Source organism: Canis lupus, chromosome 1 (assembly GCF_011100685.1).
Source record: "Canis lupus familiaris isolate Mischka breed German Shepherd chromosome 1, alternate assembly UU_Cfam_GSD_1.0, whole genome shotgun sequence".
Taxonomy (NCBI): Eukaryota; Metazoa; Chordata; class Mammalia; order Carnivora; family Canidae; genus Canis; species Canis lupus.
Genome location: NC_049222.1, coordinates 120,381,346 through 120,394,254, shown reverse-complemented (window position 1 = coordinate 120,394,254; position 12,909 = coordinate 120,381,346). Strand labels below are relative to the sequence as shown.

General features: G+C 40.5%; 1 protein-coding gene across 2 annotated transcripts in view; it reads left to right on the top strand.

Moving 5' to 3' along the window:
• ZNF507 (zinc finger protein 507) overlaps positions 1-7,283 on the top strand; it is a 39,525-nt gene extending 32,242 nt beyond the window's left edge. For both annotated transcript variants that reach the window (XM_038529513.1, XM_038529514.1), the window contains exons 7-8: positions 3,059-3,193; positions 3,298-7,283. In XM_038529513.1, coding sequence (XP_038385441.1) covers positions 3,059-3,193; positions 3,298-3,664 — 502 coding nt within the window. In that variant the 3' untranslated portion in view covers positions 3,665-7,283. The remainder of the gene's footprint in view (positions 1-3,058; positions 3,194-3,297) is intronic.
• Positions 7,284-12,909: the final 5,626 nt, after the last annotated feature.

Sequence of the window (12,909 nt, the reverse complement as noted above, 5' to 3'; positions counted from 1 at the left end):
TGAGTCCACTGGGTGTGGAGTTTGCTTAGAAAAAAAAAACACTACATCTCAGATGTAAATGGGCAAAACAAGATGATTTAAGGTTAGTTTTCTTGTGTGGCCAGTAATAAAATTATTATGCAAGCTATAAAGTCTTAAAGAGAATGGGATAATAGTTTTAAAATATTTTAAGTGATAAAACCTTTCAAATGTCTTACCACACTTGGAAGAAATAAAACAGGAACAGCTAAAACTTCTCCTTTTCTTTCCCATTGTCCTGATACTAATATGTATCATTTCCTAGCATTTTTTCAAGCCTTTACTATGTGTGTGTGTATGTGTGTGTGTGTGTGTGTGTGTGTGTGTATACATATATATATAAAAACAACACATACCTGTTTTGGTATTTTCACAATTTATTTAAATGATATACCAAACAAATCTTTCTGTTGCTTTTTCTTTTCACTGATCATTATCGACATTGGTTCATGGTGATAAGTATACATCTCGTTCTTTCATTTTAGGCACAGTATAATGTTCCCTTATATGAAAATAAACCATTTAATTTCCATATTCCTTTGGGAAAGGAATGGTTGTGAGTTGCGTCTTTTTTTTAACTGTTCATGGCTGCAGTGATGATTCTTTTATGTGTGCCCTTGTGAACACGAATGAGAGTATCTTTAGGGTAGCCCCCTAGAACTAGAATACAAGGTCACAGATGTGTGGTTCTTCAGTCTTAACAGAATTACTCTTCAGAGTGTTTGTACTTAAATATATTCAATTTGTTCATTTCCATTTCTGCACATCTATACAAAAATGGCATTAGCGGACTTATCTTTGTCAGGCTTGTGAGTGTGATGCATTTTTCTGCTTATTAATGAAAATTGTACATCTTCTGGATAATTTATGTTTGAATTTATGGGAATTCTTTCAAGAATTGCACATTTATCGCCTTTAAATGGCCTGGTGTTTTTGTTTGTTTGTTTTAATTTTATTTATTTATTTATTCATAGAGACACAGAGAGAGAGAGAGGCAGAGACACAGGCAGAGGGAGAAGCAGGCTCCATGCAGAGAGCCTGACGTGGGACTCGATCCAGGGTCTCCAGGATCACGCCCTGAGCTGTAGGCGGTGTTAAACCGCTGCGCCACCGGGGCTGCCCTGGCCTGGTGTTTCTTGAGGTAAAAGGCCCTTCACTGGCCTTGGATCTGATGCCTCAGGACATGTAATAAAAGCTAATACTGTTGCACCCATCATAAAGTTGAAGATGAGTTAGTGAGTTAGACCTTGCCTATTTGTCATATTTACTTATGCCTTTTTACTTTCTTTTGTGCTTCATTATTCCATGTCTCCTATTGTTGTGAAGAGTTCAGATAAGTTCCCTGATTCGTTAGGCTTCTACTTAAATATTTAACAAAAATTTCTTTCACAAAGTACATTTACAGGGCACCTGGCTGGCTCATTTGGTAGAGCATGCGACTCTTGGTCTCTGGGTTGTGAGTTCAAGCCCATGTGGAGTATAGAGATTAATCAAAAATCTTAAAAATAAAAATTAAGTTAAAAGATAAACATAATTTTACCATACATCCAGCAGTTGTGCTCCTAGGTATTTACCCAAAAGATGAAAACTCCTATGTATACAAAAAGCTGTACACATGTGTTTATAGCAACTTTATTTATAATAGTCAAAAAATATGGAAACAGCCAAGATATCCTTCAGTTGGTAAATGGATAAACAAATTGTGGTACATCTAGACAATGGAATATTATTTGGTGATAAGAAAAGAGTTACCAAACCATGAAAAGACGTGAAGGAACTTTTAAATGCATATGGCTAAATGAAAGAAACCAGCCGTAAAAGGCTATGTACTATGATTTCAACTATGTGACATTCTGGAAAAGGCAAAACTGTGGAGACAGTAAAAGAATCACTGGTTGCCGGGGATTAATGCGGGGGGTGAATACATAGAGCACGGAGGGTATTTCAGGCGAGGAAATTATCCTTTATGATTTGTCATGGTGGATGCATGACATTATGCATTGTCAGAACACACAGAATGTGTAACAAGAACAGTGATCCCTAGTGTAAACTGTCAACTTCTTCATAATGCTGTATCCATTTTGGTTCACATTTGTGTAACAGATCTTCCACACTGACACAAGATGTGGGAACTGGGAGGGGGAGATGATGACTAAGATGTGACACTAAGGGGGAACTGGGTGCAGGGGCAAGGGGATAAACCTAAAAGTGCGCTCTAAGTGTCTCTTCAAAAAAAGTCTATTCGTTTTTTAAAAATATTTCATTCAGTTCAGATTTTACCGAGTGTAACCAATTATGTGAAACAAATGTTTGAAACTTTTTAAAGATTATTAATTAACCATTTTATTTATGAAATCTAAATTGTGGGTGCTTTTCCGGACTACTTCCCTTTTCTGTGGATGTGTAAATAACAGGAATAAGTTCATGTTAAAATTATTTAGTTTCTTTTTTGCTTTCTTTTAAGATTTTATTTGCGAGAGAGAGAGAGAGAGAGTGCGCGCACAAGTGGAGGGAGGGGTTGAGGGATTAGAAGAAGCAGACTCCCTGCTGAGCAAGGAGCACTATGTGGGGCTCCATCCCAGTACCCTGGGATCATGACCTGAGCCAAAGGCAGATGCTTAACCAGCTGAACCACCCAGGCACTCTCCTTTTTGCCTTAAGAAATAGAATAGTATAGCGTATTGATTTTGTGCATTTTTTTTCTGTGTATGGTTAAATTTAGAGCAAAGATTTTGTATATTACTATATTAAAAGTCTTTCCAAATACTGTAATAGCCAAAGTAATCTGGGATGTTTGTCATGATTCTAATAAATTTTCTATAATAGAAAATACTTAATTTTATTGATCCTAGGATATCTCTTCTAGGACACTTTAGCCTCTGAAATCAATACGTCTCTCACAATCACTAACATCTTAGATACAGTGAAACAGGATGTCTCATATGGCTTCCAGGGAAGGAATTTCATAATTGTTGCAGAAACCCTATAATTCTTTAAATGATGTTACAGGACCATTCTGACTCTCACACGTGTCTTTCAGGTGCTCTCTGTGTGGGTATGTATGCAGCCATCCTCCTTCTTTGAAGTCTCACATGTGGAAGCATGCGAGTGACCAAAATTACAACTATGAACAAGTGAACAAGGCAATCAATGATGCCATTTCACAGAGTGGCAGGTACCTGACGCTACCCCTTCCCTTATATGTAAACGAAAGGTAGGGTTAAACCTGCTAGTCTTATAACCAATTCAGGATTTGGTGTGTTTTGTTTTATTTTTAAGAGTTCTGGGGAGGTCCCCTGCAAAGACGCTCTTAAACAGCAGTGAGGAAAGAGCCGATCCTGTCACTGGAAGTTCGGAAAATTTGATATCCTCCTCAGAGCTGATTTCCCAGGCTCCTGGTGAAGTTGTAGGTTCCAACGACAATGAGAAATTGAACCCTACAAGTAATACCTCGTACAGTTTAGAAAAAAACTCCAGTCTGGCCCCTCCCAGTATGGAGTATTGTGTTTTACTCTTCTGTTGTTGTATTTGTGGCTTCGAATCTACCAGCAAAGAAAATCTCCTGGATCATATGAAAGAGCATGAGGGTGAGATCGTAAACATCATCCTAAACAAAGACCACAACACTGCTTTAAACACAAATTAGATTGAATACTTGAAGAGGAACATGGTAGAAGAGAAATCCTTTAAAGCACGGTTTCACCTTTGCGCTATCAAATAACTTGCTAGGCACAGAAAAAATAGTTGGTGTGGTGTTTGGGTTTTGGGTTTGGGGTTTTTTTGTTTTGTTTTTTGTTTTTTGTTTTTTGGTTTTTTTTTGTTTGTTTTTTTGTTTATGAGGAAGAGACGCATGTGACTTTGGAACCAAATTTGCAGTGTAATAAAAAAAATTCCTAATGTTTACTCGGTAATGATATTTAAATATTCTGAGTGAAGGAAGTGGGTTGAGGAGGAAGCAAAGATGTAACCCTGTGTTAGCCCTGTTACCTCTTCTTAGTGTTGAGTGTATTTATTATTCAAAGCTTATCATAGTGTAGAAGTGCAAGCAAAAGAATTAAGAAAGAGCTTTTCCAGAACTATTCTAAACCTTCTTGTTACAAAAGTGTCACAGTCTTAAGCAAAGCTTAGTTTTCTCCATCACTCTGAGCTTGGACATGCCAACTCTAGAGAGACGGGCCCCTTGTGTGGGCTGAGAGGCCACTCCCTGAGGGGTTTTCATGATCACCAACAGAGTCAGTCTACGGCCATACCACCCTGAACGCGCCCGATCTCGTCTGATCTCGGAAGCTAAGCAGGGTCGGGCCTGGTTAGTACTTGGATGGGAGACCAACAGAGTCAACAAGGAAAAGATCACCGGAGGGCTTTGAAATGATCTACCTAATAAACCTTTCTCCAGATCAGTAGGAATTAATCATATATTCAATCTAAGATACATTACTTCTTAAAAAAAGAGACCTCTGAATCCAAATCCAGATTGTAAATAGGCATTTAGGAAGTAAATTAGTGTGTTAAGTTTACAGTGAATTTCTTGTGGGCAAAGGAGAAAATAGTTGAATTCCCACCAGCCTCAAACCAAATCAGAAGGTTCGTGAGGATGGGGACTCCTTTGGCACAGCACATTTCCCAGAGGCTCTTTGCAAGTGTTTGACAGAACACTGCAATTTTCTCCGCAGCTACACAGGCTTCATAATCCTGTCTCCTACACTAGACCAAGCGTGTTACCGCCAAGGTCTATTCAACCAACACAGTATGAAAATTTGCACTTGATCATCAGACCTTGGAAATACTTGGCTCTCTTAAATAAAAATCATTTGAGGGAAGAGGGGAGAAATTCAAAAGCCCCTTAAAATGAGTACCGCTGTTGAGATTTTACTTCCTGGAGTTTATCAATCTAGTTGTACTTAGCATAAGAGGTATAATCAGATGTGGCTAAATTATAGTAAAAATTCAGGTTGTTTATAAAGCTTTTGATAACCAACAACATTTGGCAAGGCTGCAGGGTTTCTCCCATGTAGAGTATTCCATCCTGTTAGTGCGCGGTGGGACGTACAGAGAGTTAACTACCAGTGCTTCCACATTAAAACTCGCCATCAAATAGATGTCATCTTCTCATTAATTCCACATTCTGCATTATAAATGTATTTCAAAGTGAAGAGAGCAGGGATGTTTTTATTTTTGTTTTGGCTTTTGTAGTACTGATCATTTATTTTTGCATCATTCTGTCAAAGTAAATCCTGCGTACAAGTCTAAAGGCCCGTGCGCCACACAGTGCACCATCTTCACGGTGCTCTTTCCGAACCTGATGTCTAACACCTTCCAGTGCTGAGGCTGTAGACTCTGATAAACTCAGAAGACATTGAAAACAGAATTTTTTGAATGGAATACTCTACAGACACATTTTAGGAAGGAATTCCCTTCCCGAAGTCCAGGTGTGGATTGAATAAATTAATAATACTTTTAAGATAGCATCAGGAACTCCTTAGGTGGGGCCAGGCCATCTTGAAACTTGAAATTGTTTAATTTTTTTTTTAAATCTCATTTTGATGATGATATTTAAGCAGACAGAATTGACCGTAACTTCGCAGCTGTTTGATTTAGGTAGCTTTAATTTATTTATGAGAGTTACTCTGTTTCTGATAAGTGGTCTTTAAAAAGATAAAACGAATTTATATATACTAAATTATATAATCCAGATTCACTGCATGTGGATTTATATGTTTTCTTGTTTTCAGAATTAAAACACAATTATATTTCATTTCAAATTTAAATAAATATTCTATATAGTTCCATTTTTATCACTCACTCTGAAAATTAACAACCTTTAGTAGCAGGATTTTGTTTTATAAAGTTTCCTTGGTTTTAATTGCATGTAATCATTTAGAAAATACTAATAACCAAAAAAATCCCAAAAACATCAATAGTAAATTTTTAAATTACCTTCAGTTCCCTAAACGACTTCTTTTGATTCTAAAATTTTCCATTTAGAATCATGGACTTAAAATTTACCTAACTCATGAGGAAAATATTAACCCAGAAGTTCAAAACCTTTCAGTGTTCGTCTGATTCTACCCTAAAATATCCCTAAACTCCTCTACGGCTATAGGAGGAACCATATACCATGGACCTTCTGTACCTTCTGGTTGCCATTTTGCGGCAAGCCTTAAGTGAACAGTGTCTCTACCAAGAACAATTGAACATTTCTAAAAGTAATAATGAAGGCTAAGTATGCAAGTTTAGTTGTAGAAGAGATAGGTATTACAATAATCAGCAGGAATTCTCTTGATAGGCATAACGTTTTACTTACTGGTAGTAGATCTTTTGCCCTGTAAAGCTCATAGTATTTGCTTTCTACTCAAACACTTTATGGTTCTAAGATAGTAAAAATAGTTTTTAAAAGAAACATACTGGATGTGAGGCCAAGGTGGGGAGGGGGCAAGACGACGCATTCTGATCGTCACAAGTAATACTTTCCAGGGGGCCAACATTTTCTCTCCTCCTCTGATAGCCTAGAACATGGTTGGTGGCCCCAGCGTTCTCAATGGTGGCTGCGTGCGGACTTCAGTTCTGTGTCCAGCCAGTGCAGTGTGGGGACACTGACAGAAGCCTTGTTCTAGATCTCTCATACTATTCAAGGTAGCTGTTGGTGGCTTTGTTATTTTCTCCATCTTTTCTCACAAAGCAGATGGTGGGCACCCATGTTTACATTGTATCTTCCCACAATGTACTTGGCTTGACAAAGACAACAGGCTTCTCTATTGAGACTTATTATATTTTTAGTTTTCATAGACACTTATTTAATCTTTTTTTATTGTACAGCAAGGTGCTCTAAGTAATATTCTATAAAATATATTTAATAGAAATTTGAGTTTGATATTCATGGACATGAATACATGTATTTTTTTAAGAAATGAGTATTGTGTAACACTATGGCATTGCTTCTATAGCCAAAGTCTAAAAATTTCTGGAACACTGACATGTAAAGACTACAGTTAATTCTGACACTGTATCTTATTAAAATAGGATGATTTGCATTTTGTAAAATTATCCTGCACATCAAGCTGCATGCCTTAAAGCCTAAAACTCTAGGATTGTGTTCATGGTAGAACAGTTTATCTGTTCAACAAACAGTGAAGCAAGGTCTATAGTGCTTCTTTAACTACCTTTGGAAATACTGTACAATGTTAGAATAATTTATTTTGCTTTACAGGAGTTTGTCATGTATTGACTTTAATATTGTATTTTGGTAATAAATTTTTTGTTAAAAACATTGGCCTCTATGTTTTATTACCAAAGGTTCTGTCTGTGTTTTTTTCTTAGGAATGCTGATTTTGATCACCTGGAAAGTTAGGTTTAAATGCCGACGAACTTCCCAAGGCCTGAATTTACAATTATGCCTTAAGATTACCCTTCGGTAACTTGTTTAAATTATTGCCAACTAGCATTAAACCCTATTACACAAAAATAATTGGAAAAGCGCTTAGATCATTTTAATCATTTTAAAAATCCAATCTAATTTTGAAGTGTTTTTTCCTTTCCCCTTGCTACACGGTTCTTCATTTTATGTTCCAGATCACCTTTTTTATACACTTCCAGTTCTGATACAGTGACCGTTCCTGAAGCCCAGAGCTGTGTTCATGACAATTACTAGTATTCTGTATTGAAGGCCAGAAATTACAATGATGTGTTCACACCTGGGTCATTTTGTGGTCTATAGCAGATATTTTTTGAATTAGACTTGTTTGTTGGATTGACAAGTGAACCTGAATATCATTCACCTGTACCCACTTGTGCCCCAGCAGTCCTGGGCCACCTCAACCTAACATGTCTGAGGCGAGATACTTCTTCCCAATAGCTGTAATCCCTTGTCCTAGCTCCCTAGTGGCAACATAATTTCATCCCCTTTTAAGAAGCAAATGCCAATACTTTGTCACTAAACCAGATTCATTGTGGACATCCCAGCATGGAGGTTCTAGAAGAGATGCTGCACCTTGGTAGCCACTAGCCCCATGTGACTGTTGAGCAACCTGAAATCTGACTAGTATGCTAGGAATGTACAACACACAACAGTTATGAAAACATAATACAAAAAAAGTAAAGTGTGTTATTAATAGTTCTTATATGTTGAAATGATATTTGGGGTTAAATAAGATACACTATTAAAATAATTTTACCTGTTTTTATTTTTCTAGTGTAGCTACTAGTAAATTTTAGATTACACGTGTGGCTAATGTAATTTTTGGATTGGACAGTGCTGGTCTAGACCAAACTACAGCCCTTGCTTCAATACTGTCCTGCCACTTGGTTTTGTAAATAAAGCCGTATCCATTGGTTTCCATATGGCACGTGGCTGTTTTCAAGGTACAGCAGCGTCGAGTCGTTGTGACAGAGACCGTATGGCCCACAAAACCCAAAGTGCTTACTCTTTGTTTGTAGTAAATAGTTCCAGAGAAAAAGTTGGCTGACTTCTGAGCTGGAACAATGGTCTGATCCATGCTTTAGAAAGCTACCAGAAAAAAAAGAAAAAAAAAAAAAAAAGCTTTTTATAGAGAAAGCTTTTTATAGCACTGTTTTCTAGCTAAATCGTATTATTTCTCCCTCTAATTTTTATAAAGTCTTCCTTTTCTTCCACAGCCCTTATCCATAATTAATGACTTTAACCTATTTCATCATCTCTGCTATTTAAAGCCACGCACAATTTGTTTAAAATAACAGTGCACGATTAAATAATGCTGCTATAAAAAGTATTATCTTGTTTTCATCCTGACAGCCTTACAGTGTTGCCAGTACCCTTCCTACTCCACCCCTTCGATGCTGTGGGCACTTCGGCTGCTGGTGGGGCAGGACCTCCTGCATGCCTGACTGGTGCACCGGGTAACCTGGTAACCGTGGGATCTAATCCACTCATCCTGGGGACAAGTGATTGAACAATCCAGGATATAGAGAAAATAGACTTTGACGCACCTCTTTGTGGTAGACAATCGTTGGTCTGAGTCTAAAGCCAAATTCAAGGAGGTTGTAGTTGGCCTTAGTGTAGATCTGTTCACTAAACTGGCAGAGAGAAGAAAAAGTCTCACAGTACTTTCCTTACTAGATTTCTTCTAAATCAGTCAGCAAAGATGTAAAATGAACATTTTCAGCCTTGTAAGTTCTTAGAAAAGTTTTTAATTGGCGGCGCATGACAGGCTTACTGAGGTAGTGTGGGTTGGCTTAGATCTTCAAATCCAAATGACTATAAGTAACGTGGTTGACCCATTTCCAGAGTCCAACTGTGCAGCAAAACCCAGTTTGTATATTGTGTTGGAGACTAGACCTCATTTTCTGGTGGGACATTTTCCAGTTTGAACCATAAGTGTTTGTAAGATTATAACATACTTGGTTTTCTTGTCTACTTTTTTTGCCAATAATGGGTAATCCCTCCCTGTGTCTGGTTTGCTTACAATAGTAGATGATCATAGATCTTCCTTCAAATTAAAGAGTTTAATTTTAGGCGTCTAATATGAATTCTTACCATTACCTACCGAAATTTTCAAATGTTGCTCTCTTTTTGCTTCCTAACTCAACCACATTTACACCGATTACCACTCAATCCAGACAGTAAAGGCACCATTGCATAACAGTTTGCAAAACTGTAAGTTGGGGACTTCCACCATATTACTGAGGTACCTGGGTCCTTTGCTTGGAAAGGACAGTGCGTGTTAGGTAGATGGAGTTGGACTTAACACAGATCAGAGGAAAATGAATCCTTGCCCATGAGCTCAGACTCCCCTACTTAGTTCATCTTTCTGATTTCTCAGCTTTATCCCTTGTCAAAAAGAAAAACGAATACTTATCCGTGTCATTCCCACAGATATCAGTGATAATGAAATAGGCTTTTTAATTATTAATCTTAAAAATTGTGACCTGAAGAGACCCTCAACACATAAGCGATTCATTTTTCAGGTCTTTTATTAGTATCTAATAGCGTTATTTAAAGACCTATTATCACTGCAGCACACATCACCAGATTTTCCTATTTTCTACTTGTCATTTTATCAATTTTTGTATCTGTATTTCAGAAATAGTGTGGCTGCATTTTACCAGAATAGGCACATCAATCCACATCTTGCTCTTTTTGTTTATATCTGCAGTCCTATTTAAATTCAGTATTTCCAACCACAAAAGGTGTTAGAAAATTCTATTTCAGGCTTGAGAAAAAGTACAGCAGGACGTGGTTCAAATCTTAAGCTGTATTTATTTCTGATCTTCTTCTACAGCTACCATTGTACAAAAAAAAAAAAAAAAACAGTCATGCCGGAATAATTAAATAAACCAGTGGTTTCAAGGTTATCTTCGTTGTTTTCAGCCCTTCTCTGGTGTGAAGCATGAGAACACAGTTGGTGAGGTAGTGTCTTTCTAGAATGCTGATCTTGGAGTCCATGCAGAGCATCACCGTATAGGTCAAAAAATCTAAATTAAGGCTCTTCAGAAATCTGTGCCCAGCTGGAGCCACCTTGTGCTCAGTACGCAAATGCTGATAAAGCAGCTCCAGCGCACTGCCTGACAGTCTTCGAAACGAAACTTTGTAATAGCAGGGGAAAAAAATAAGTGTGACTCTGCGTCGCGGGCAGGCAAGCAGTCACCACGTCCCATCCGAAAGCCGGGGAGGAATGTCTGGGCGCCAGCCCGCCAGAGCCGCACGTGCACTGGGTACTGCTGCCTCCGCCGCTTTGGAACACAGCCTGGCTTTACCCTCTTTAATGTCTTACAAGTTCAGTTATTTCTGTTTTCTGAGACGTAAAGCTGCCGGTCTAATAGCTGCCTCGGGGAGTTAAGTGGCTCAGATGAGATCGTCTGTAACATAGTCAAGTCGTGACGCAGTTGTGGACAGAACTTGGCTCCAAGCCACGTGACCTTGAGTAAGACCTTGTGCCTTTCTTGAGCCCGTGTCTCTTCATCAGTAGGACAGATGGTGATACTGCAACCTCGGGTGGTTGTGAAGGTGAGTAGCCACGTGCGTGCATAGAGGGCCTGGCCGTCTAGGAGCTGGACAGCGGTGCCTTCAGTTGGCGTTGACTGCGAGGGGGTTGGAGATTAGAGGGCCCCTATAAATTGTGGTAGCGAAGGTCCTTAGGGCAGCCCTGGAAGGGGACCTAGGAACCAGGCTGGCTTGTGATTTGAGGAAGGCTACTCAAGACCTCCTGTCCCTTAGAATATACCCCACAAAAGGCAAACCTGTTTCTCGGTACCTAGAATATTGCGGACAATTCACATCTCGTCTAAAACGGTAATAGTCATCCCAGGATTCAAGATGGCAAAGTGAGGACGTGGTTGGGTCCCCTGGCGCAGAATTCCAGTTTCCCGGCTCTGCTGGAAGGAGCCGTGATCGGCTGTGCGGACAGCACGGGAGCCCCACATCTCCCTGTGGGCCTTGCCACAGGGGCCGAGGGACCACTGAACAGACTCCCGCTGCGGGTCGGGGTGACCTGATGGCCACAGTGAAGAGGGCACGCCAGCTCGGAAGGAGGGCACATCCGGCGCGGGTAACTAGGGATAGTGAAGGTCACTCCGGAGAAAGGATGGCGTGTCGCCCTCTTTAGAGGATAACGTGAGGGTCTCGGTGATGAGGGTGAAACGAAGGATGCTGCAGTCGGGACCAGCCACAAAGGAGCGCAGACGGCGGCCCAGGATGGCATCCGGCGCTGGCCGCACCGTGGGAGTCTTTGGGGTGTACTTGTCTTAAAAAATAAAAAGTATTTGCTCCCCGCCAAAATAATAAAAAGGCAACAATCCGAGAGAGAGCGTTAGAACATGACTGTCACCAGGACGTTGGGTTCATAGACCCTGCTGACCTAAGCTGCCACCAAGGCCCCGAGAGCGACCCTTGCCCTGCACCAGCGGATGCCACCCCCCGGGCCCCAGGAGAGCGGGCTGCGCTTGGGGGGGGGGGGGCGCCACCCTGGAGCAGGTGCCCTGCGCCGGCCGTTTGCGGGGACAGAAGTCCTCGGAGATGATGGGAAATGGCAGCTCGGCTACGGGAGCCGGACAGCGCGGGCCTGTCCTCGTCGCACCGGGCGGAGCGGGATCCCGTGGGACAATAGCTCGAGGGCAGAGGCGGCCAGGCCGCGCGGGGCTAACCTGTAGCCGCTGCTCTAACTGGCGCTTAGGAGTAAACAGAGCAAGAGCCTAAGTAGCCGCGTCTCCAGGTACGAGTTCTGCGTCTCATTTGCCTGGGAGTGAGCTACAAAGGGCATGATTTCCAGTTAAAACCAAACCTTAAAACAATAACACTGAGCCTTTGGCTCAGGGCGTGACCCGGGGTCCCGGGATCGAGTCCCGCATGGGACTCCCCGCAGGGAGCCTGCTTCACCCTCTGCCTGTGTCTGTGTCTCTCATGAATAAATAAATGTTTAAAAAAAAAAAAACACTTTGTATAAGTAGAAATGCAGAATCAAATCCTAGCTGTACCCACACCTTCAGCATTTGTTTTTGAAATTCCAAGACACCAGATCTTACCCTTAGAGTAGCCGGTGGCACTTCTCAACTGATTTATTCAGATACTTAACAAACATCTAATTTTTTAAAGTGATTTTTTTAAGTTTTTTTTTTAAGATTTTATTTATTCATGAGAGAGAGAGAGACAGAGACACAGACAGGGAGAAGCAGGCTCCATGCAGGGAGCCCGAAGCGGGACTTGATCCTGGGACCCCCGGGGTCACGGCCTGGGCTGAAAGTGGCGCTAAACCGCTGAGCCACCCGGGCTGCCCTAAGTAATTTAAGAACTACTGACTATTTCTAAATGCCCCCAAGTGAGCTCTTCTGGTAAAACCTATTCCAATAAAGTTAAATCTCCAATTTAAAAAAAAAAGAAGAAAGAAGTCTATGGGTTTCCATAAAGCCAGGGAGCGGGGATGA